The sequence below is a fragment of the Bufo gargarizans genome, chromosome 4 (genome assembly GCF_014858855.1).
Source record: "Bufo gargarizans isolate SCDJY-AF-19 chromosome 4, ASM1485885v1, whole genome shotgun sequence".
Lineage (NCBI taxonomy): Eukaryota > Metazoa > Chordata > Amphibia > Anura > Bufonidae > Bufo > Bufo gargarizans.
The window spans coordinates 322,825,218-322,850,452 of NC_058083.1; the positions used below are offsets into that span (position 1 = coordinate 322,825,218).

The 25,235-nt window shown below is 42.5% G+C and overlaps 1 protein-coding gene across 1 annotated transcript in view; it reads right to left on the minus strand.

The window, feature by feature from the left end:
• Positions 1-25,235, minus strand: part of AHI1 (Abelson helper integration site 1) — a 210,209-nt gene that overhangs the window by 79,289 nt on the left and 105,685 nt on the right. The window contains exon 19 of the mRNA XM_044291599.1: positions 14,519-14,630. Coding sequence (XP_044147534.1) covers positions 14,519-14,630 — 112 coding nt within the window. The remainder of the gene's footprint in view (positions 1-14,518; positions 14,631-25,235) is intronic.

Sequence of the window (25,235 nt, forward strand, 5' to 3'; positions counted from 1 at the left end):
GCTATGCATTTCGTATTGCCACAGAGAATGTAGTAAAAGTAAAAAAATTAATAAAAAGAAAACAGAATTGCTCTAATTTATTAATTTGCCTTCCAAGTCATATGCACCCTAGAATTGTACCTATTACAGCTACAGATTGTCCTTCAAAAGCAATGTTATGGATCTTGTGGGGACAAAGAACAAGTTTTTCTTTTCACGCATTTTAGTAATAAAATATATATTTTAAAAAAACATATAAATACGAAATTGTCACAGATGTATCGGCCAGCAAAATAAAGCGATCGTGTCATTTATCCAGCACAGTGAAAGCTGTAAAAAAAGTTTTAAAAAAAAGAAGCCAGAATTGCTGTTTTTAGTTCATCTACCTAAAAAAAATAATAAATGAGGCTACTTTCCCACTAGCGGGAGGACGGATTCGACGGACTGTTCACCCTGTCGGATCCGTCCTGCCGCCGGACCGCCGCTCCGTCCCCATTGACTATAATGGGGACAGGGGCGGAGCTCCGGCGCAGCATGGGACTGCGCGGCGAAAGGCCGCCGGACTTCTCCTATAGAAGTGAGCTAACGAGAATTTTGGATAATGGCCTTGAGAAGAACATCATCTCAAAACAAATGTACGAAACTCTTGCTATCCAGGACCCATCCATCCCAACTCTGTACCGCTTACCGAAGGTACACAAGAACGCCTCAGTACCCCCAGGTAGGCCTATTATATCTGGCTGTAATAGTATGGTGGAGAATATTTGTAGACTGTTGGATTACCATCTCAAACCAATTGTAGAAACTTTGCCATCTTACATTAGAGACACCACTGACTTTTTACAGAGGATACAGGGGATCATTTTGGATGAGGATCACATAATGGTGACATGCGATGTAGAGTCTCTCTATACGAGCATTCAACATACAGATGGCTTGTTGGCAGTAGAGTTTTTTCTCTCTACCAGCAGCCTACAGAGAGACTTTACATCGTTTTTACTCCAACTCCTCAAGTTTGTACTTACGAGGAATTTTTTCTCGTTCAACGGGTCCTTTTTTCTGCAGCTCCAGGGGACAGCGATGGGGGCGGCATGCACGCCCGCGTATGCCAACCTGTTCCTGGGGCTGTGGGAAAGGGACCTGTTCCTGTCAGACAGACATGCCGCTATGGACCGCGCCATTTTATGGGCGCGGTACATAGACGACGTCTTCTTGATCTGGCAGGGAACCGAGGTACAGCTTCATGATTTTTTCAAACTCTTGAACACCAATTCCAAAAATATCAGGTTAAAGTACACATACCACAAAGAAAGAGTGGATTTCCTTGATATATCGGTGTCTAGAGGCACTGGGGGCCAACTCAGGACGGATGTGTTCTGGAAAGAGACGGCCGTAAACACATATTTACATGCAACCTCTCTCCACCCTAAAAGTACCACCTCGGCGATTCCGGTAGGCCAGTTTCTGCGTATCCGTAGGATATGCTCTGACGATGCAACATTTGAGCGACAGGCCAGTGACCTCAAGGACCGCTTCATCAGAAGAGGATATAGCCATCGATCCATCAAAAAGGCCTACCGACGGGCAAAAAAAGTGTGCCAGCCCCAACTTCTATTGACTAAAAAAGAAAGAATACCGGATGGGAAAATACGATTTATTAGCACCTATCATTCACATTGGGATGCTATGAGGTCCTGTTTGGCCACGCACTGGCCTATCTTACGCACTGACCCAATTTTGGAGAAAATACTGCCTTTACGACCACTTGTCACGGCACGCAGGGCTAATACCCTGCGTGACAATCTGGTGAGAGGCTATTTACAGCCAATCCCCTCTCAACTCTTTGCCGGACAGGGTGGCCCCAGGATTGGGTTCAGACCATGTGGCAGATGTGCTGCGTGTCCAAACATGGAACGCGCCCTGGATTTCGTGAACTCCTCTGGTACAAGAACCTTCGGAATTAAGCATTCCCTCACGTGCTCCAGCACTCAAGTGGTGTACTATGCCCGGTGCCCATGTCCCATGATTTACGTGGGTCTGACCACACGGGAACTGCGGGTCCGCGTGAGGGAACACGTGAGGGACATTCTGAAGGCACAAGAAATGGAGGAGATTGAGGTCTCCAAACCCATTGCTAGACATTTTAAAGCACATCATTCTTGCAATCCCAGACTTCTCAAAGTGAGGGGAATTGATTGTGTCCAAGTAGACCTGCGCGCTGGTAATACATCCAAGCGGCTAGCCCAACGGGAGAGCCGCTGGATTTGGACCCTGGGGACGCTACGCCCCAGGGGACTTAATGAAAATTTGGGGTTCTCCGCTTTCTTGTAGTCGCTGGGTCCACGACTGTGGATTCCAATTTCTTTTAACAGGTAGTATGTAACTTTCATGAATATATGTCATTGACTCATTTTTTATGTGTTCTCTTTCCCCCAGCACTTTTTGAGTTATCTTTCAGGACACCGCTTCTACGATGCCAGCGTCTGATCCACTCTTCGATCTCTTCCTTTAGCCCGCCCTAATGGGCTCGGAACCTCTACAATATACTTCGGATCCACAGGAATGCACAGCTGTACTTGCGTCTGATATTTACACGATATCATCTCAGTAGCTGTACGCTTGATTGCTTACGTTTCCTCATAAATTGCCCTACTATCAGGCCTAGAGTATTCCCAATGTATTCCTGTTGTATCCTGAATTCGTAAGAATGTACCACTATATTGGAACCAATATCTTGATACATTAAGGTTTTCCCTCTTCTTCTCTTCTCTGGTTATTTTCCCTCTTCCTTTTCCCTTTACGGCCCTGCAGTCCCTTTTCTTTCCTCATTGCCCCCTCTTTATTATTATTCCTTGATATATACGGCTTGTTACACACTTTTGGTATACATTTTACCTGGCGTTCCCCATCTCTATACCATTGTGGGTTTTGTGCACACAGCACTTTATGCATAAGCGGGTCTCCATTTGCAATGATTACAATCGACTCCCCTCTCTTGCTCTCCTCCATTCACTCCATGGATCAAGATTATGATCCTCCTAGTTTGTAGTTTTCACTATTCTTTTTTCACTCTCATCACACACATAATATACATATATTTTTTTCGCACATGGATTCACATTTATACACCACATTTCACACTCCATTTCATATTTTATTGCTTTATAGCATCATCAATTCTTTCACTCATTTCCCCCTCACATCCTCATTTTTATCATTATTGACTAGTACTATCCTTCAGTCCCATTATTATGATCCATTTGTATATTTTTATTTATTTTTTTATTACTACTTTTTTTATTTGTTATTCATTCATTAATAATATTTTCTTCATCAATTGGACATTCATTTACCCATTTATTATTTTTGGTATAGAGTACATATATATGGGATTTTATTGTCATAATTAATAATGTTTTGATATGTACATGTCCATTCGTGCATAACATGCACATATATGCACTTGCACTTTATGCATTGTATTATTATTTGTATTTATTAATCTTGGTATATGCATGTTCAGACCAAGGGGTGCCATATATTATACTGGGTATACTACCAGATATATCTGAGTCATTATACTCAATCTAGTAGGCATCACATTGGTTGCCCACCCGCATTGGCTGGCATCCTCTTCTTCTTTCCCCTCTTTTTCCTTCCCCTCCTCCTGGTCCCCCTTTGCTCTCCGCTCCTGTGTGGAAGAGTGCTTTCAGCTGTAGGCATCAAATTCAGCAGACGGGAGTCTGTAGCCCCTCCCCTAGTGTGATGTGTGCGCGCGTCATCTGGCTCCGCCTCCGGCGCCCCGAGCCTGTGCGTCTCTGCATCATCCCCGCCCGATCATGTGCTTGGTCACGTGGGGGGCGGGCCTTTGATCTGACGCCGGGCTCGGGGTGTCCGGTTGTGGCTGGTCCGGAGTGTTCGCGCGCCTGGAAACATACACACCTGGGGACGGGCAAGTGCTGGCGTGCGATTGGTCCACAAGGTTTTTATAATGTCTGATCCTCAGTGATGGCGCTACCCCCTGACGAAGGTACGCCGAAACGCTCGTTGGGGTAGCGCCATCCTGGCTGGTCCCCTCTTGGTCTTTACTGTGGTGAGTTCTACCCAGCATGTACATTCCGGTTTTTGCTCCACATGGACTCTCAGTTTACTGTTATGCATTGACTTAAACCGAATGCTTTTTGCTTTGTGATGCATGGTTCTTCCACTTTGATCCATACTGTTCTCTTTTACCTTTTTTTTGGACTCACCTTTCTTATTTGATGTATTGTGTATCTGCGGTGCTATTATGCCATTATTATCCATCTGTACTATCAGGTACTCTTCCCGCTGATTATACTTTTTTATATTTACGACCGGAGCCCCCCATCCAGGGTGGCGCTATTAGCAATTTCTTTCCCTGCTCCTTTTTTGTCCCTGTCTCATTGCATTTTGTTATATGTAACCTTGATGTTTTTCCATGATATAAATAAATATTTATAATAATTTCTAGCTCCATTTGAGCTCCATTTTCTTCTTTAATCTGATCTGTGCTCGGGAGCTTTAGCCGAGTTATTTCCTCAGGGGTGTCATTCTTGGGTATATTTGGGGGAGCATTGGCCCCCCTAGACCTTCCTGTCCCCACTTTTGACGCCCCCAGGGTCACCCCCTTCCTTTCTGTCTTAAAAATAATGCATGTCTGACTTTTTAGTCCGGCGGCCTCTCACCAGGAACTGCCGTGCTGCACTGGAGCTCCGCCCCCATTATAGTCAATGGGGACGGAGTGGAGGTCCGGCGGCTCGGCAAAATATCGGCAGGACGGATCCGACAGGGTGAACAGCCTGTCGGATCTGTCCTGCCTCTAGTGTGAAAGTACCCTAAATAAAAAGCTGTCAAAAAGTTGTATTTACCACAAAATGGTCCCAATAAAAGCTACCACTCGTCCAGCAAAAAACAGCCCATATAGAGCTCTATTGACAGAAAAATATAAATCTTATGGCCCTTGGAATGCAATAACAGAAAATCTACTGTATTCCACAGAATACAGTTATAATGTTCATTATACCAAAGAATGAACGCTGCAAAAACAAAACACCAAAAAAAAATACTAAAAGTTAACACAATACACTACTCACAAAAAGCTAGGGATATTTGGATTTCGGGTGAAATTTATAGAAAACTTTAAAAGTTCCCGATACAGTAATATTATATCATGAAAGTAGGGCATTTAAGTAGAAGCATGCAATGGTGATTTCCTTATCTCAACAGTGGTGGGTATACCCCCACAAAAAATATCAATGTCTCAATAACTTGTCATCTGGCCTTGAGCATCAATTACAGCTTGACAACGACGTCTCATGCTGTTCACAAGCCGATTTATTGTCTGCTGAGATATGGCATGCCACTCTTTTTGAAGGGCGGCCCTCAGGTCATTGAGGTTCTGGGGTACAAGCCTCTAAAATGCAATTCAGCTGATCCCACAGGTTTTCAACGGCATTCAGGTCTAGAGAAAGTGTAGGCCACTCCATTTGAGGTACCCCAGTCTCCAGCAGCCGTTCCCGAATGATGCAAACTTGATGAGCTAGCGCATTGTCGTCCATGAAGATGAAATTAGGCCTGTGTTGTTCATGCAGAGGCACAATGACTGGATTAATGATGTTATTCAAGTAGTATGGGCTTTTCACTGTACCAGTCACAAGGTGTAGGTCAGTTCTGTATTGAATAGACACACCTGCCCACACTGTAACACCACACAAGACCACCAAAAGCTTGTTTGTGGCTGATACATAATGCTCTCCTTGACTTCTCCAACATCATTGGCAGACATAATTTCTGCTTAGGGTGAATCGACTTTCATCAGTGAACATCACTGAGGCCCACTGGTCCCTCGTCCAGCATAGCTGCTGCCTGGCCCATGCAATGACTCCTGTGCCTCAGGCACCCTTGCAGGTCATCTAGCAAGCAGGCCACGCTGATGTAAACGGTTTCAAATGGTCTGCCGAGACACTTGGGTGCCTCTCACCTCCCTTAAATGTGCCTGGAGTTGTGTGGCATTCATCATCCGATTCCGCAGAGTATTGTTTACAATGAAGCGGTCATCAATGTGGGATGTGGCCAAAGGAGGTCCACTTTGCTGCTTTTCTGTGACTCTTCCAGTTTCTCTGTATCTCTTTTGCAACCCGCTGATGACACTCTGTGCCACTCTTAGCTCAGTGGCCACTTCTGTTTGAGAACATCCTGCTGGAAGCCTTGCAATGGTGGGTACTATTGATCAATTGTTAGGTGTTGACTTGGTCTCATGATGTCAAAAATTGAAAAGCATGATGAGGAGGACTGTTTAAATACCAATTGTAATTGAACTAAGAAATTTATTGGGTGATTCATGTTAAACACCTGTTGTGAATTTTGCCGTTAGGCTCCTTGTTCGAGAACAGCAAGTTGTGCAAAAAGTACTGAAACACTAAACAGTTGGACATGTGCATTCAAAAGTTTCAAAAGGTCACATTAAGATCACCTATAATGGTTAGAGTCCATTTTAGGTTCATCCATAAATTTCATTCACAAGCCAAATATCCCTAACCTTTTGTGTGTAGTATGTGTATGTACCATCAAAAAATAACACTCATTCCACATCAACAACAAAAAACAAGCAATCTTACAGCTTACATCGATGGAAAAATAGAAAAAAGTTATGACTCTTGGAATGAACCAGGAAAAAAAATATTTGGTTATTAAGGCCCAAAATAGGCCAGTCATCAGATGGTTAATGCAACTAATGTAACAAACATCAATGCACTTAGGCTAGTTGCACACACGCATAAGAACAGCCTGCCGGACCACTGCATACTCCAGAATTGCCGAAGGTTTGTTAGGCTCCGTCCAGCCCCATTCAGTATAATGGGGACTGCAGCACACAGCAGTTTTCTTCCGTCCACATTCCAGCAAATATGCGGAAGAAAACTGGTGAATGAGGACGGACGGAGCCTTACAAACCGCAGGCAATGCCAGAGTGCTGCCGGAACTCTGACGCTAGACTGCAACTAGCCTTAAAGAAGTAGGGAAGAATTTATCATGAAGGATAATATACACTGCCTGTCCCAAAAAAAAGTTGCCAACTGGATTTAACTAAGGGTACTTTCACACTAGCGGCAGGACGGATCCGACAGGCTGTTCCCCCTGTCGGATCCGTCCTGCCGCTATTTTGCCGGACCGCCGCTCCATCCCCATTGACTATAATGGGGACAGGGGCGGAGCTCCGGCGTAGCACATCAGCGCACAGTGATAGGCCGCCAGACTAAAAGTACTGCATGTCCGACTTTTATAGCCAATGGTGAAATAGCGGCAGGACGGATCTGACAGGGTGAACAGCCTGTCGGATCCGTCCTGCCGCTAGTGTGAAAGTACCCTAAGCAAATAGTTATGAGCCTCCTATTGGATAATTACTGCATGGGCGATTATCTTTCAGCTGGCAACAAGTTATTTAACCCCAACTGGCGCAATGAGCTATGTTTAATAGTGAAAGTAAGAGCATTTCCACATGTGCAATGCGAAGGGAACTCAAGGGATTGGGACTGAACAGCTGTGTAGCCGTAAGAAAACCACTAATCAGTGAGGCAAACCAGAAAAAAAGGCTTCAATTTGCTAGGGAGCATAAAGATTGGACTCTGGAGCAACGAAAGAAGGTCATGTGGTCTGATGAGTCCAGATTTACCCTGTTCCAGAGTGATGGGTGCATCAGGGTAAGAAGAGAGGCAGATGAAGTGATGCCCCCATCATGCCTAGTGCCTACTGTACAAGTCTGTGGGGGAAATGCTATGATCTGGGGTTGCTGCAGTTGGTCAGGTCTAGGTTCAGCAACAGTATGTGCTCCATGAATGAGGTCAGCTGACTACCTGAACATACTGAATGACCAGGTTATTCCATCAATGGATTTGTTCTTCCCTGATGACACGGGCATATTCCAAGATGACAATGCCAGGATTCATCGGGCTAAAATTGTGAGAGAGTGGTTCAGGGAGCATGAGACATCATTTTCACACATGGATTGGCCACCACAGAGTCCAGACCTTAACCCCACCGAGAATCTTTTATTTATTTTTTTGGTGGCGACTTTGCCTTTTTTGGACAGGCAGTGTATTTGCTACTCATTTCACACTTGAGACAAGGGAAGCAGGTCACCGCTGGGGTCTGCTAATGGCTGTACCTCCCTTCGACGGATGTTATCTGCACGTGGGGGAGATGCAAAGAAAGCCATGGAGCAATCCAGAAGGAAATTGGTGTTGGGGGACCAGGTATGTATTGTCATTATCACGGGTCCGGGCATTGTGGGGGGTATGTTCAGTGTTGGATAACCCGTTTAATAGGGAGCTTGGAATAGCCTTCAAAGAATGTTTGCCCTCTATCCTACAATAAATCTCACGCTTTATTTTAGCTATCAGCGTTCTATGTTTCTATATTTTTAGGTTCTGTCAGCAAACGTATGCCTATGATTCACCTTAAACTGCCTGCATCTGCCAACACATGTCAACATCATGTCTATGGCAGCTTTTATATAAAGCTGCCGTTACCCATCATGTTCCTTCATCTATCACATTAGTCAGCATCCACGCAAAATGTTGTCCTATTTAATCAGAATTAATTGATTTATACACAAATCCTGTGTGAGGAATTCTATATTTATTGCAGCTACCATTAATTGCTACAAGCGCAGTAATGACAATCTGCCATGAAAAGATTGCCACAGATTTTTAGAATCTGGACAATTCAAGCAATAAAAATATATTATAGGTGTTTTAACCAAATATGGAACACACTTTTAGAATTATTGCACAAAATATAGTAGAAATCTAGAAAAAAAATATATAATAATAATAAAATATATATATATTCATTCTAGACGCCTATCACATTTATCCTAGCAGTCACTATAAATGTAATTTTATGGCATGAAATGTTTTCAGTGGTTTAAAGTTCTAGGACCATGTTAGAACCAATGATGTATATTGCTCTTTTTGAGAATTCTTTAACGTTTTAAAGACTGGCTTTTCTACCACGCACTGGATCTTTTTGAACTGTAACTTTATTAAACCTTCAGGCCCACGTTTTGTCATCTAACTAATAAGGAGGGTGGAGGTGAGTCAAACATTCCAACATTATGTGGATATTTTCTCATGGGAATTTTTTATTTTTTCATTTTGTATTCAGAATTGTTTAAGTAAGTCCTGAATTTCAGGTTGTCGGACTTCTATTTTTTATTTTTCCTGAATGGCTGAAGGGTGTTCCAGCTTTACACATTTGTTTACATTTCCTAAGCTTGGATGACAGTGAAAAGCTAGATGGACAAGTCAATTAAAGAAGGAAATTCATCTAGTTTGGACATGGAAAAAAGCTACATAAAAGGTAGCTTAGCAAGTGCACTGAAACCACTATAAGGAGATGGCTTTTGACAGAGGAGTTCGGGTGAATGGGAGAAGTTCTGCAGTAACCAGCTCTGTCCACTACAGTTCCAGCACCTGAGCTACTCAGAAACAAGTGATCAGTGGGGGTTTAGGGTTTCTAAGACAGACCTGATATTGATGGCCTATCCATGACAGGATATCAATAAAAAAAAATCCTAGAAAAACCCCACACGACAGTATGTATTTTGTGGTCCGGATGACGTCTGTGTGCATTTCGTATTTTGCGGAACAGAACAGCTGGCCCCATATAGAACAGTACTATCCTTGTCCGTAATGCGGACAATACCAGAACATGTTCTATTTCTTTGCGGAACGGACATACAGAAACAGAATGCACATGGAGTAACTTCAATTTTTTTTGCAAACCCATTGAAATGAATGGTTCCGCATACAGTTTGCAAAACAAACGGAGCGGACACGGAAGGAATGTTGCTGCCTTTCCCCGGCCTTGTGTGTGCTTTCCTCCCTATCTGCAGCTGGGTAAGCTGCCTCCTTGAATCCTGTCATTCCTATCCACCCATGTGTTATGTGCAACCACCTTCTGCTATCTCTAAGGGTCCATTCACACGTCCGCAAAATGGGTCAGCATCTGTACCGCAATTTTGCAGAATAGGTGCGGACCCATTGATTTTCAATGGGGCCGGAGTGCGCATCTGCATTTGCGGATCCGCACAAAAATACAACATGTTCTATTCTTGTCCGCAATTGCGGACAAGAAAAGGCATTTTCTATGAGAGTGTGGCGATGTGCGGTCAGCAAAATGTGGAACGCACATTGCCGATGTCCGTGTTTTGCGGATCCGCAATTTACGAATCCACAAAACACATACGGACGTATGAATGAACCCTAATATTGAGAGAAGGCAGAGGGAGGTCTGAGAGGGCTGTCAGAAACAGGAGCAGTGTGCTGAAAGATTTTTATCAAATTCTGCAGCACCCAGGGGAAGGATTTACACACATTTTTAATGAAGAGTATTTCTAAATTGGCGTAATTTTGCATTTAAAAAGCAAATGAACAGCAAAAAACTGAAAGATATAAAAAAAAGAGCCTGACAAATAAGGTAAGCGGGGGAGAAGAGGGTATACGGGAGCCAACCAGTGGACATACAGAGCATTTTCATAAAAAATAAAATAAAAATGAAAACGGAATTTTATAAATGTTTGCAAATTAAAAAGGAAAAACCTAACATTTCACATGTTCATAAGTATTCAGACCCTTTGCTATGATGCTTGAAATTTACCTCTGTGGACCTCCTATTTTCATTTTTATCTTTGAGATGTTCATACACCTTGACTGGAATCCAACTGTATTAAATTTAGTTGATTGGACAGAATTTGGAAAGATACACTCATGTCTCTATATATACTATCTCAAAGTTGAAAATGCATATCAGAGCAAAAACCAAGCCATGAGGAGGAAATAACTGACTGTAGAGCTCAGAGACAGGATTGTGGTGAGGCACAGATCTGAAGAATGGTCCAAGAATGGTCTCCATAATGGAAGATAATTTGAACGTGGAAAGGGGGAGGCCTTAGTAAGAGAGGTGACCAAGAACCCAATGGTCACTCTGGCTGAGCTCCAAATATGCTATGAGCAGATGAGAGAAACTTCCAGAAGGTCAACCATCACTGGAGCACCACAAATTTGGGTTTTGTGGCCAGAAATAAGCCTTTCCTCAGTAAAAGACACATGAAAGTATAAAAAAAAAGCACTTAAAAGCCTTCCAGACTGTGGGAAACAATATTCTCTGGTCTAAGCATCATATCTGGAGAAAACCTATGCTCATCGCCTTCCCAATACCATCCCTACAGTGAAGCATGGTGGTGGCAGCACCATGCGGTGGGGGTGCTTTTTAGGTTTACCTTAAAACTAGACAATGACCCTAAGCACACAACCAAGACAACACAGAGTGGCTTAGGGACAATTCTGTGAATGTCCTTGAGTGGCCCAGAAAGAGCCCTGACTTAAACCCAATCAAACATTTCTAGAAAGATCTGAAAACGTCTGTCCACTGACAGTCCCCATCCAACCTGACAGAGCTTGATAGGAGAGAAGAATGGCAGAAAATCACCAAATGCTGGAGGCTGTAATTGCTGTCAAAGGTGCTTCAACTAAGGGCTCTTTCACACCTGCGTTCTTTTCTTCCGGCATAGAGTTCCGTCGTCGGGGCTCTATGCCGGAAGAATCCTGATCAGTTTTATCCTAATGCATTCTGAATGGAGAGAAATCCGTTCGGGATGCATCAGAATGTCTTCAGTTCAGGACCGGAAAGTTTTTTGGCCGGAGAAAATACTGCAGCATGCTGCGCTTTTTGCTCCGGCCAAAAATGCTGAACACTTGCCGCAAGGCCGGATCCGGAATTAATGCCCATTGAAAGGCATTAATCCGGATCCGGCCTTAAGCTAAACGTCGTTTCGGCGCATTGCCGGACCCGACGTTTAGCTTTTTCTGAATGGTTACCATGGCTGCCGGGACGCTAAAGTCCTGGCAGCCATGGTAAAGTGTAGTGGGGAGCAGTATACTTACCATCCGTGCGGCTCCCGGGGAGCTCCAGGGTGACGTCAGGGCGCCCCATGCGCATGGATGACGTGATCGCATGGGGCGCTCTGACGTCATTCTGGAGCGCCCCGGGAGCCGCACGGACTGTAAGTATACCGCTCCCCACTACTACTATGGCAACCAGGACTTTAATAGCGTGGGATGTGGGAGCACTAATTTTTTAGTTCAGACTGAGCTAGTGAGCATTTAAAGCAGAGATTTACAGGCAACCAAATACTAAGTTGCTGCAGTGATATGGATCAGTAGGGCAAGCCCTGAGAAAGTATATCAGGTGCTATCCTACTATATGATGTGTATTGAGAAGAGAAATACACAGTAGAATTCACAGTCTCACTGCTCACTCTGAGGAATTTTAACCCCTTTTTAAAAAAATTAGAGTGATATTCTTTCTTTTTTAAAACAGACATCAATAAAGGTATATGTTTTAATGAATAAAAATAAAAGATAGCCAGTAGGTGATCCAAGTCACGCTTTGGTCTCCTTGACCTCTGAAACTTGCGCTGGCTGCCATAGTAACACTGAACGCATTTTGAAGACAGATCAGTCTTCAAATGCTTTCAGTACACTTGCGTTTTCCGGATCCGGCGTGTAATTCCGGCAAGTGGAGTACATGCCGGATCCGGACAACGCAAGTGTGAAAGAGGCCTAAGGGTCTGAATGCAAGATTTTAGTTTTTCCTTTTCTATAAATGAACAAAGATTTATAATATTCTCTCTTTCACTTTGTCAACATGGAGTATTGAGTGCGGAATGATAGGGAACATGTTTTTTTTTTTTAATTTTAGCACAAAATGTGAAAAAAGTGAAAGGTTCTGAAGACTTTCCGAATGCACTGTATATACTTGTGCCCAGCTCTTTTTAAAACCATGTTTTCTCTGAAATACCTGGGGAAAAAGGTCAGATTTATCAAAACAGTACAGCTTTCATTTTGCAAGAGCAAAACACTAAAGTTGTGCTGTAATGGGTTGCTATGGACAACAAAGCCATTTTTCTTTTAGACATAATCTCCCCATATTTTCTTGTAATGAGGGAGCTTATTAGTATTTCACGCTGCCCACGGTTAAAGGAAATCCGACACCAGTTTTCTGCTGCCCTCACTTTTAAATCCTAACATCTCCAGCACATGCCAATGAGTCCCCACATTCATGAGCTCTCGGCTCCCCCCGCCCACCTGCCTCTGACTGACAACTTTTTTCATATGAATCAGCAGCAGGTGGGCGGGGACAGACAGGATTCATGAATATGGGGACTCATTGGCATGAGGTGGAACTGTTCAGTACAAGATTTTGGCAAAATGGTTGGGGCAATGAAAGAAACTGAGATCTGACACTAGATTATCATGCCCTTAGGACACCATAAAACTGGTGACAAATTCCCTTTAAAGTATTTCTTTAGCTTCCCAAAAAGAGAAATTCAGGCCACTCCAATTGGGGGGCTGCAGACAGGACCTATTGGTCTGGTTCCAATGCAATGAACAACCTTGTTTAGAACTTTTTGCAAATTGATACACATCTGCATTGACATTTGAATTATGAGAAATTAATTCCAGCACACCATTCAAATGCGCAAACACAGCAGGACTTGTCAATCACTTAAAAATTCTTTGATGGGAACATGTTCAAGTTCGAAAACCAGCAGTATAAATAGCATGTGGCCTGAGCAGTGTGTTTCTGCCATCTAGTGTCAGAAATCTCAAAATTGCTATATAGTATATATAAACATTTTAATGTTTTGATAAATTATTATGCATGCAGTGATCCATACACTATACAACATATTGCAGCATATGAGGGTTTACACAATGTTAACTCACAATGGGCATGATCTATATGCCTGAGGATATGCAGAAACTGCAGTAACCCATCAGCTTATTGATGGTACAGTATCTTAGTTGTGACCACAAATTCAATTTATTTTTGCTACAAAACGTGAATAAACTGCAATGGTAAGTACAGTTTGGTGGAGGATGGGAGGTGGAGTACATATTCCCTATAAATTACAAAGTTGCATATATTTCCATATGCTATGGATCTATGCACAACATTGCAATAAAAAGAATAATACGTCATATTTTCAATTTCTTAAAATAAACAAAAAACAAAAAGAATGTACTCTTGTCTCCAACATGTTAACTAAACAACTTAGATTATTAAAGGGGTTTTCTGGATGTTTAATATTGATGAGCTATCCTCATCCTCAGAATGACGCCTGGCACCACTGCCCTTCAGCTGTTTGAGGAGGCTGCCAAGCACTGGACCGTATCTGTGCTGGTTATTGCAGCTCAGCCCAATTTACTTGAATTGGACTGAGCTATGCCTAGGCCGTGTGACAGATGAACATGATGTCACCAGCCTAGGAACAGGCTGCAACCCTGACCAGAGATGATCAGCAGAGGTTCCGTGAATTGGACCCCCACTGATCTCATATTGATGGCCTATCCTATGAGGATACGCCATCAATATCAAAATCTCAGACAAAGCCTTCAACAATAATTCTTTTTCGTAATGCCAACCAGAACAACGTCCCAGAATAAGGTAGTCTTACCATATGTATTGGAACCAAGGGGCTGCAACTGTGTGCTGGATGTTCCAATAAGTCTGAGTTTAGAATGAGGGGACAACAAAGAAGGGGCCGGTAGCAAGCCACTGGATCCACTCTGTAAAAAGTAGAATAAAAAGAAAGCATATTTGATATCTATATTGTAGTTTATAAGTTTTTTTTCCTAATTCCAAAATATCACTTTTAGATATCATATTTAGGCTTTGCAAAGAAAGAGTTAAAGCCATGATCTTAAAAGAAAATATGAAATCATACAGTGGTACAAGTACAGAAGCTGCCGTTACAGTTTCAAGATTATGAATCTAGTCGTCTTCAGGGGCCCAAAGACCCAAGTTCTTTATAGAAAATATTAGTGCAATACTATATGGAAGTGCAGGGTTATAATCATGCACAAACAGCATCTCCTCTTCTTTGTATGCACATTAAATGGGAAAATATAGCAGCCAGTCTTTGCCCACTCTAAAGCTGACAATTCGATATGGAGCCAGAGGTTGAAAACTGGTGAGAAATTCTAAATAAAAGTCACAGACTGGTCAGAAATAGTATTATTCCTCATATACACATGTTTATAAGACCGGAAAACTGGACTTCTCCCTTTCCCAAGTATTAAGTGTCTCTTGGTACTCACAAAACACTATGACTTACAGGAAGGCTGAACTGCACAACTGGACGGTCGCAAGAAACAAATATTAATCAATACTGGCAGACAATGATGTGCTGATAAAAATCAAGGAAATGGGTGAGCACTCTGCATTTGGTCTTGATAGTAAAGGTTTATTCAAACTTCAGAAATAAAATAATTATATGGCATAAAATTGACACGTGTATGGCATAAATAAAATACAATCCACATGAATTTACAATTTATAAAAACGCAGGTGGGAATAGTCCCTTATGTCCACAAGCTCACTGAGAGATTCTCTGCTGCTAGAGTGGTAAAGTGCTCTGTAGTTGTTTAAGGTCGAATATATAAGAGAGGGAAATGTCCAGTCTGATCTCGGATTTGCAAGCAGCCTTAAATAGTAGCCTACTCCATATAATATAGCACATATAGTAACGTTCCCTTTGTCTTCATAAGGAGACTGTTAGTGGGTAATATGGTAGATCATATACTGCATTTGTTTAGTCTTATGTTAGTGGTTTACAGGCTTTTGTAAGATCCTCTTACCTTCTTTGTATTCTTACGTGCCTCTGTTTGGTTTGGCGAGGGTCGGGGGGGCGCGGGACAGAGTCGGCGTCTCGCTGCGCACTCCTTGAGCCAACTTACCCGGAATCTCACGGGAAATGAAGCGGTGTTTCGAATTTGCCTGGATCACGTGACTTTCATCCGGCGTGATAGGAAACGAGAGTGTCTATCTCAATTCTTACTGTTGGTTCTGATCTTTGAGGCATTCATATGTTCAATTGCTTAGCATGGCCATGCTTATTGTTGCAGAGGTGCTTCTTAGGTATGCGATCCAGCCCAGACGAGTTTCGGGAACTCTCCTTCCCTTCATCAGTGGTAACTCACTACCTGTTATCCTCCGCCTTTTATTGTGAGGATCAGCAACAATCTATGGATCACTGGATTTCCTTAATGGATGAAAATTCATACGCGTTTTTTATGCGTCTCTTGTGCGTCTTTTTTGTGTATATGCGTTTTTTGCAGTATATATTCATTAGGTCCTTCTGAACCTCTTGTATAAAGGGAACTCATATCTGAGGTTGCATGTGTGAATAATGATGTTACAAGTGACGGACATTTAAAAGGGGAAATCTAAAGGTCATATAAATTCATGTGGACTGTATTTTATGTGAATTGTATTTTATTTATGCCATACACGTGTCAATTTTATGCCATATAATTATTTTATTTCTGAAGTTTGATTATACCTTTACTATCAAGACCAAATGCAGAGTGCTCACCCATTTCCTTGATTTTCCATAATATGTACAATTAGAGGGTGGGTGTCCCTCCATTTTGGGTTTTGTAGCACCTAATCCATAATCTCGCCCAGAGTGAGCCACCGTTCTTAAAGTTGTAACCCATGTACTGATAAAAGCTCACAGGAACCAAATGATGGTAACCACGGATGGAGGAGATGAGAAATGTATTGGCATTCAGGTAGGAAGTGGATGAATGATAGTGAACAGAAATAAAAGGTATGCCAGACTGAAGAGAAAAAGACATATTAGGGAAATTCATCCTAGACTGGCGTTTTACGCCAGTTTATAGTATTCCTACGCTGCCAGAGGAGGCACCCGATTTATGACAAGGTGCACGCCTTATGAATTAGGCGCATTCTCTGGCAGTCACTTCACCTAACTTAATTTCTACACCAGCTAGGAGCTGGCATAGATTTCAGTCTTCTTTTAAGCCAGAAAATTAGTGTAAAAGAAAATAAAAGTGCCGGCCTGCCCAGCCCCCTCCCTTACCATGGCCTTTTTTTGGGAACGTGGAGAGGACAGCGTAGAATTGCCAACTGCGCCTAAATTTAAGCGCAATGGCATTTAAAGGGTTTCTGTCACCAGAATTAACCCTTTTAAACTGGCTGACATTAGCGATGTGCAAAATAATAATCTTATGCTTATATGCTTATGGCTGCACAATTTTAACTTTGATGACATGCTAATTAGCCCCTAGGAGCAGGGGGGGACGTTTCTCCTGCTCCTAGAGGCTCAGTTCGCCCACCTAAAGTCATGCCCTGCTGTCCTTGATTGATGGGGCCAGCGTTAGTCTTCTCCTGCTGGCCCTGTGCGCTGGATAAATCTCGTGCCTGCGCAGTCCCAGCACACAGGGCCAGCAGGAGAAGACGAACGCTACCTGGCCCTGTCAATCAAGGACGGCAGGGAGTGACTTGATGTGAGCGAACGGAGCCTCTAGCAGCATATCGTCAAAGTTAAAATTGTGCAGTAACGGGGGCATCCATAAGAATAAGATTAGGAGAGTTAGAGTCTGCTGACATTAGCACATCGCTAATGTCAGTCAGTTTAAAAGGGTTAATTCTGGTGACAGAAAACCTTTAAAAAGCTGCAAGTGCAAGATTTGTGACTTTTTTTTTATACCAGAAGACTGGAGTGAGGGAGGAGAAAATTTAAAATCCCCCCCATATATCACACTTGCAGAATGAAAGCAAGCCATTATTAACCCTTATCAGGAGACTACTGAAGCGCTAATTGTACCTGCTTGGTCTCTCAGTCTGGTTTCTGAGACCATATGTAAAGGTGAGCTTTTGAGATCTGTTAACATGGTGCAGTGCTGTAGTATTGTGCCTGTGAGTTGTTGTGGCCTATAGCCAAGCAGTGGTCAACATACTACAGCAAACTAGTTTAGGGACCCACTAGCTTGGCTTGATTAGGGTGGAGTTGCTGATTGTGGGCCTTTACATATTTAGGCCTCACTCCATTCTGGTTGCTGGGTTTAGTGTTTGCCACATGCATTTTCTCCCAGATTCTGTTCAGTTCTTGCTCTAGTTAAGTATGTTTACCTTGTATTCTGGGATCTGTAGTTCCATGGAGGTTAATGTGTTTGCTGCTATACTGTTGTGTTGTCATGGGTGACTTGCTGGGTTCATTTCAGATAGGGCCAAGTTTAGTATTGCTCAATTTTTGTTCTCGGTCATTCATCCGCTCTCTGCTTGTATGCCATACCTCTTCCATCCACTCCACTGCCTGATTATTGCCTGTCTTCTACCGGTAGATTAATCTTAGGACCTTGCTTTCTGTAACTGTTTATAAAGGCTTTGTATACGTTGCTTTGTGACTGTCCTGTTCTAATACAGACATATATGGTCATATATTCTGTAGATCATATGGGCAGTCCAGAATTATTTAAAGGCATAGTAATCTTAGTGTATGTAAACTTTTGACATTGCAGAAAGTAATAAAAATGCCTTAAAACATTCTCTCTCTCATTATTCTGGCATTTGGAAAATAATAATAATTATGGTAATCCTAATTAACCAAAAACCTGAAACGTTTATTCTGATTTAGGGTACTTTCACACTAACGTTTTTCTTTTCTGGCATAGAGTTCCGTCACAGGGGCTCTGTAGCGGAAAATAACTGATCCGTCATATCCCCATGCATTCTGAATGGAGAGTTATCCGTTCAGGATGTCTTCAGTTCAGTCGTTTTGACTGATCAGGCAAAAGATAAAACCGTAGCATGCCGGAATGCCGGATCTGGCATTTTTCCCCATAGGAATGTATTAGTGCATTCAAAATCCCGGAATGCCGGATCCGTCCTTCCGGCCTGCGCATGCGCAGACCGGTAAAAATTTGAAAAAAAAATACAAGACGGATCTGTCTGTCCGCATGACAAGCGGAGAGACGGATCCGTTCTTGCAATGCATTTGTGAGACGGATTCGCTTCCGGATCCGTCTCACAAATGCTTTCAGTCACATTCAAATCGGCGGATCCAGCGGGCAGTTCCGACGACAGAACTGCCCGCCGGATCACACTGCCGAAAGTGTGAAAGTAGCCTAAATGTCAGATATTGAGAAAAATATACATGTCTTTTTATATAGTGTATGTAAACTTCTGGTTTAAACTGTATGTGAAGTCCAATTTTGTGGTCTTGTGCACAATTGATGTTACTACAAAAGGAGCAAAAGTATATAGGAAAGATTCTGCTTCTCTTTTTTGAATCCCCTCCAAGTTTTAGCTTCAAAACTGCACGGGAAAAACCTGAATGTGTACTGGCACCCTGAATGTACAAAACCATATGGTCATTATCAACTAAATAATCAACTGACAATACTAGTCCATTGGAAAACCACACAGACTGGCAGGACCGATGTGGTGGCTGCTATGTGGGACTGTACCCTTAGAAAGTTTAATGATTCTGTTTATACAATAGCTGCCACCTGATTATGTAGATAACTAAATCTCTTTTGGGTGAACTTTCTTAGGCAAGTATTAGGTGCATGTTATAGTAATGCAGAGAATGATTAAATCTAAATAAAAGCTAGAATTATATGCATTCAGTGCATCAACATCAATTTCTCTGCTAACACTCAGTTCATTTTAATTTCTCTGCATGAAATATGTATACATAGTTTTTGCATATGTATGCTGCTATAGAAAATGCAAACTTTTCTCCTAAACTTTCACAAAAACAGAATGGAAATTCCTTCTAATGTAAATAGAAGAATAGAAAGCTTACTTTCATGTCAAAATGGTCATACTCATTCAAAACACATCCCCTTTTAAATATATTTACATGATCCATAAGAGAGGAGCAGGTGCTGCATTTAAAAATAGTACAAAACAATAAAGTTATAAAATCTACACAAGCTTGGCATGATAAAGGGCATCTGTCAGCAGTTTTGTACCTATGAAACTGGCTGACCTGTTCCATGTGCACTTGGCAGCTGAAGGCATCTGTGTTGGCTCCATGTTCATACGTGCCCTCATTGCTGAGAAACATGATGCAATGGATGCACAGTTATATCTAGAGCAGGGGTGCACAACCTTTTCTGGTTGGGGGCCACATCGTCAGCATAAACAAATTCCAAGGGCGAAAATAAAACTTAAAGAGGTACTACAAACTGAAATACTATATTTTTTGCATATTGAACTTACAGTATATACCATTAATGTCTAGTTACACTTCTAGTACTCCCATCTAATAGGAGAATACATGAACAATACATGTGAGCAGCCACAAGATATAGAAATACATATCCGTTACCAGATGGTTGGGGCCGCACAGAATGGTATTGAGAGCCATATGTGACCCCTGGGCCGCAGGTTGTGCACCCCTGACCTAGAGGCTCTGCTTTCTTTGCCATACTGCGCCCTCTCCACAGGGCCAGACATTATGATGTCAATCAAAGTGGAGAGGGTACAGCAGCTGCAGAGAGAGCAGAGCCTCTAGGTGTAACAGCAACGCCCCCATTGCTCCAAGAGGCTCATTTGCATATATTAAAACATAATTTTTCTCAGCAATGAGGGCACATATGAACGTGTGACCAACATAAATGGCTTGAGCTGCCAAGTGCACATATAACAGATCAGCCAGTTTCCTAGGTACAAATCTACTGACAGAGGCCCTTTAAATATAAAATAAAGAGAATACTGCAGCCGCACTCCTCTCAGTATCTTCCCAATGTCTCCCTTAATGCTGGAGAGATGGGGAAAGGAGCGAGGCTGCAGTGTTCTGCACTGACAGTAAGGATGCATTCACACCACCGTAAGTGTTTTGCGCTCCGCAATTGTGGATCCGCAAAACACAGATATCGGCTGTGTGTGTTCCGCATTTTGCAGACCGCACATGGCTGGCGCTATATAGAGAATGCCCATTCTTGTCTGCAAGAACAGACAAGAATAGGACATGCTCCATATTTTTTGCAGGGGCCGCGGAATGGAACAAGGGATGTGGACAGCACACAGTATGCTGTCCGCATCTTTTGCGGCCCCATTGAAATTAATGGGTCCGCACCCGTTCCGCAAAATTGCGGAACAGATGCGGATCCATTTATACGGTCGTGTGAATGCACCCTAAGTATGCCAAGTTACTGTACACTAAGGCCTCATGCACACAACAGTATTTTTCACGGTCCGCAAAACAGGGTTCCGTTGTTCCGTGATCCGTTTCCGTGTGTCTTCCATGATTTTTGGAAGATCACCAGACATGAAGGAAAGTGAAAAAAAAAGAGATCATCTCAAAGAGATCATCTATGTCTCCACGTCTCCTCATGTCTGGCTATAAGACACCTGACTGGAGAAGGAGCCTTCCTCGGTTGGTTACCAGACCTGTACTTTACAATATCTGCAGGCTGACCTCGGGCCTTCTTTACAACTGTTGGATTTTAGTAAAGAGGAATAAACCTAGCTTGTAGGTAGTGTCCGATTAGAAAAAAAAAAAATGCTAGTATGAGGCAACTCATTTAAGAAATATAGGTTGTGGAGAAGATTGCCTAACACCTTTACAACAACAAGTAGTGGTGTTGGTTAACACAACCAGTACATTATTCTTATTTTTTCACAATATATTTCTGCTTGCATCATGAGAAAACCACAGTCCTGTCAAGATGATTGTTTACTACAGCTTTTGCTAGACAGAGATAAAAGCAATTTATGTAACAGTAATAGCATGATTGACTTTATAACTAATACTTTATCCGAGTTCAGGGAAATGGTTTTGCAACTAAGGCTAGTTTCACATTAGCGTTTTTTGCGGATCCTGTCGTGGATCTGCAAAAATGCTTCAGTTACCATAATACAACTGCATGCATCTGTCATTAACGGATCCGGTTGTATTTTGTCTTATATAGCCATGACGGATCCGCTATGAACACCATTGAAAGTCAATGGGGGACGGATCCGTCCCCACTGACTTACATTGTGTACCAGGACGGATGCGTCTTGCTCCACACCACAAGCAGCGTTTTTCTGTCCGTGATGGGAGCGCAACCATATGGAATGGAATACATTTTGGTGCATTACGTTTCATTCAGTTCAGTTTGTCCCCATTAACAATGAATGGGGACAAAACTGAAGCGTTTTCTTCCGCTACTGAGGTCCTATGACGAATCTCAATAGCGGAATTGAAAACGCTAATGTGAATGTAGCCTTAGGCCTCTTTCACATGGGCGTGTCCGGATTAGGTCCGGATGCGTCCCGGTGCATTGTGGCAAACCCGCGTGAGTAGGTACGCAATTGCAGTCAGTTTTGACTGCGATTGCATTCAGCTGTTCAGTTTTTATCGCGCTGGTGCAATGCATTTTGCACGCACGTGATAAAAAACTGACTGTGGTACCCAGACCCGAACTTCTTCACAGAAGTTCAGGTTTGGGTTAGTTGTAGTGTAGATTGTATTATTTCCCCTTATAATATCGTTATATAGGGAAAATAATGCTTGCGATTTTCACGCACCCCTATTTACTTCTATGGGGCCTGCGTTGCGTGAAAAACGCTGAATATAGAACATGCTGCGATTTTCATGCGATGCAAAAGTAATGCGTGAAAATCACCGCTCATGTGCACAGCCCCATAGAAATGAATGGGTCCGGATTCAGTGCGGGTGCAACCCGTTCACTTCACACATTGCACCCGCGCGAAAAACTCGCCTGTGTGAAAGGGGCCTTAAGGTAAATCATGCAACTAGCAATTGAGAATGGTTCCTAACTTTCATGCAGAATGGATTATTATGCTTCTCCAAAAATAACAGAGTTAAGATTTATAAGCAATTCACCTTTGTGCTTAGATGCATGATCCATGAGATAAGCAGGTATCATTTGCATATAAGCTTGCAAGTCCAATCATAGCTCTACTGTTTGGAAAGCTCCTTCACCCCAAATACAAAATGTTAATCATCAGTTTTAAAAAGGTTGCCTGCTGTGGACAATTCATTTTTGTCAGAAGCACCCCCACAAGATAAGCTGAACACATGATGGCCTGCTACAAAGGTCGTATGAATAATCAGATGAATCTGTTGGGGAACCCAGAAGGAAGCAACTTTTTACTTTTATAGAGTGCTGCCTCACGAGAAATCACATGGTCACTCTCATTGCAACAGACTTCTCATATATCAATAGTACAGGTGAGTAGAGAAAACTTTGTCATATATCTTATCATAAAAATACCTATATGTCCCTCTAGAAGCATTCTTCCTTATGCATAGACTTTTTACGGGCAGCATGTGAGTCTGTCTCTTTAATTCAGCCCTCTTTTTGCCTCTTCTGTATCATTGTAGCTCATCTGCAAGCAAGTGCGGATACGGTGCGATTTTCACACACGGTTGCTAGGAGACGATCGGGATGGGGACCCTATCATTATTATTTTCCCTTATAACATGGTTATAAGGGAAAATAATAGCATTCTGAATACAGAATGCATATAGTACAATAGGGCTGGAGGGGTTACAAATTAAAAAAAAAATAAATTAACTCACTTTATTCCACTTGTTCACGCAGCCAGCATCTCTTCTCTCTTGTTCTGTGAGGAATAGGGCCTTTGATGACGTCACTACGCTCATCACATGGTCCGTCTGTTATCTTTTACCATGGTGATGGATCATGTGATGGACCATGTGATGAGCGAAGTGACGTCATCAAAGGTCCTATTCCTCACAGATGAAGACAGAAGAGATGCCGGCAGCGCGAACAAGTGGATTAAGGTGATTTTTTTAACCCCTCCAGCCCTATTTCACTTAGCATTCTGTATCCAGAATGCTATTATTTTCCCTTAGAACCATGTTATAAGGGAAAATAATAATGATCAGGTCCCCATCCTGATAGTCTCCTAGCAACCGTGCATGAAAAAAGATTTTCACGCAGCCCCATTCACTTCTATGGGGCCTGTGTTGTGTGAAAAACGCACAAAATAGAGCTTGCTGCGATTTTCACACAATGCACAAGTGAGGCGTGAAAATCACCGCTCATGTGCACAGCCCCATAGAAATGAATGGGTCCAGATTCAGTGCGGGTGCAATGCGTTCAACTCACGCATTGCACCCGTGCGGAAAACTCGCCGGTGTGAAAGGGGCCTGAGGGTTACATAGCATCATAAATCAATATAATGCTATGCGACCCCGGCAGTGCTGGGAGGTCAGGACGGGAGCTGCTGCATACTCATGCTGGGAGTCCGGAGTGTGGAACTCGCTCGTCAGAAAAGGGTCTTAGGGTGCTGGCACACAGTGCAGTTCTGACCTGTATTCAGGATGTGGTTTTCAGTTTGGAAGCCTTGTTAAACCCTGGTGTTCTGCATAGTGGGAATGATTTGTTTAATTTCAGCTAGCTACAATAAAAAACTGCATGCTGAATGCATGTCGAAACTGCACTGTGTGCCAGCACCCTTCTGATGCAAGCGCTTTTGTATTTCATTAAAGACATCTGGCACTGGTTCTAAAATGAATGAACTAGTTGAAATGTAAACGACAAATCAACTTAAACACATGTATTCATGCTATACTGCTATACGTAGTTGCATACCTATTATGCAAAAACGTAAGGCCACGTGGTAGAAAACCACAATGATTGTAGTTCCTTTTGCAAAACTGTCCGCACTGAGGTGATTTGAGGCCATTTTAGGCACATACACAATTTCTGAACAGTGATGGTCTTGAACTTGAGATCTCACCAGCAGAGACAAGTCAAACCAAATATGAAATCAACACACTTGTTCTGTCCCTGTACTGTGCCTTGAAAAAAGAAGTATGTTGAAATTCTTTACAAGTCATGACAATGGTACCATAAAAGTTAGTGTCATTAACATATTCCAGAATATTTCTTATTATTAAAAAGAACATGGCACATTGTACAAGCTATCCTATTCTGTATACCTATATAATTCATGCATTTAAAGGGATTTTCCAGGATTTTCATATTGATAGCCTATCCTCATGAAAGACCATCAATATCAGATTGGCAGGGACTCCCAAGGACCATCTGTATAGAGGCCAAGGCTCTCCATGGACGTTTAGGCCTCTACCTACACCATGTGATGTCAAGTTCACTGGTCACACGGGCTAGGAGCAGCTCAGTCCCATTCACTCTGTCTGAACCATTCAGTTAAGGAACATGAGAATTTGATAATGGCTGAAAGTGTGGATAGCATTAATGGGTTTGATGCCTACCTTGCAAAACAAAACATCCAGGACTCTGTCCAATTGCTATCAGGAGTTAAGAAGGACTTTTTTTTTTTTTTTTAATTTTATGGCAAATTGGGCCTCCGCTATCTGTATTTCTTGGCTTCAATTTTGTTTTCAGCTGGCTATA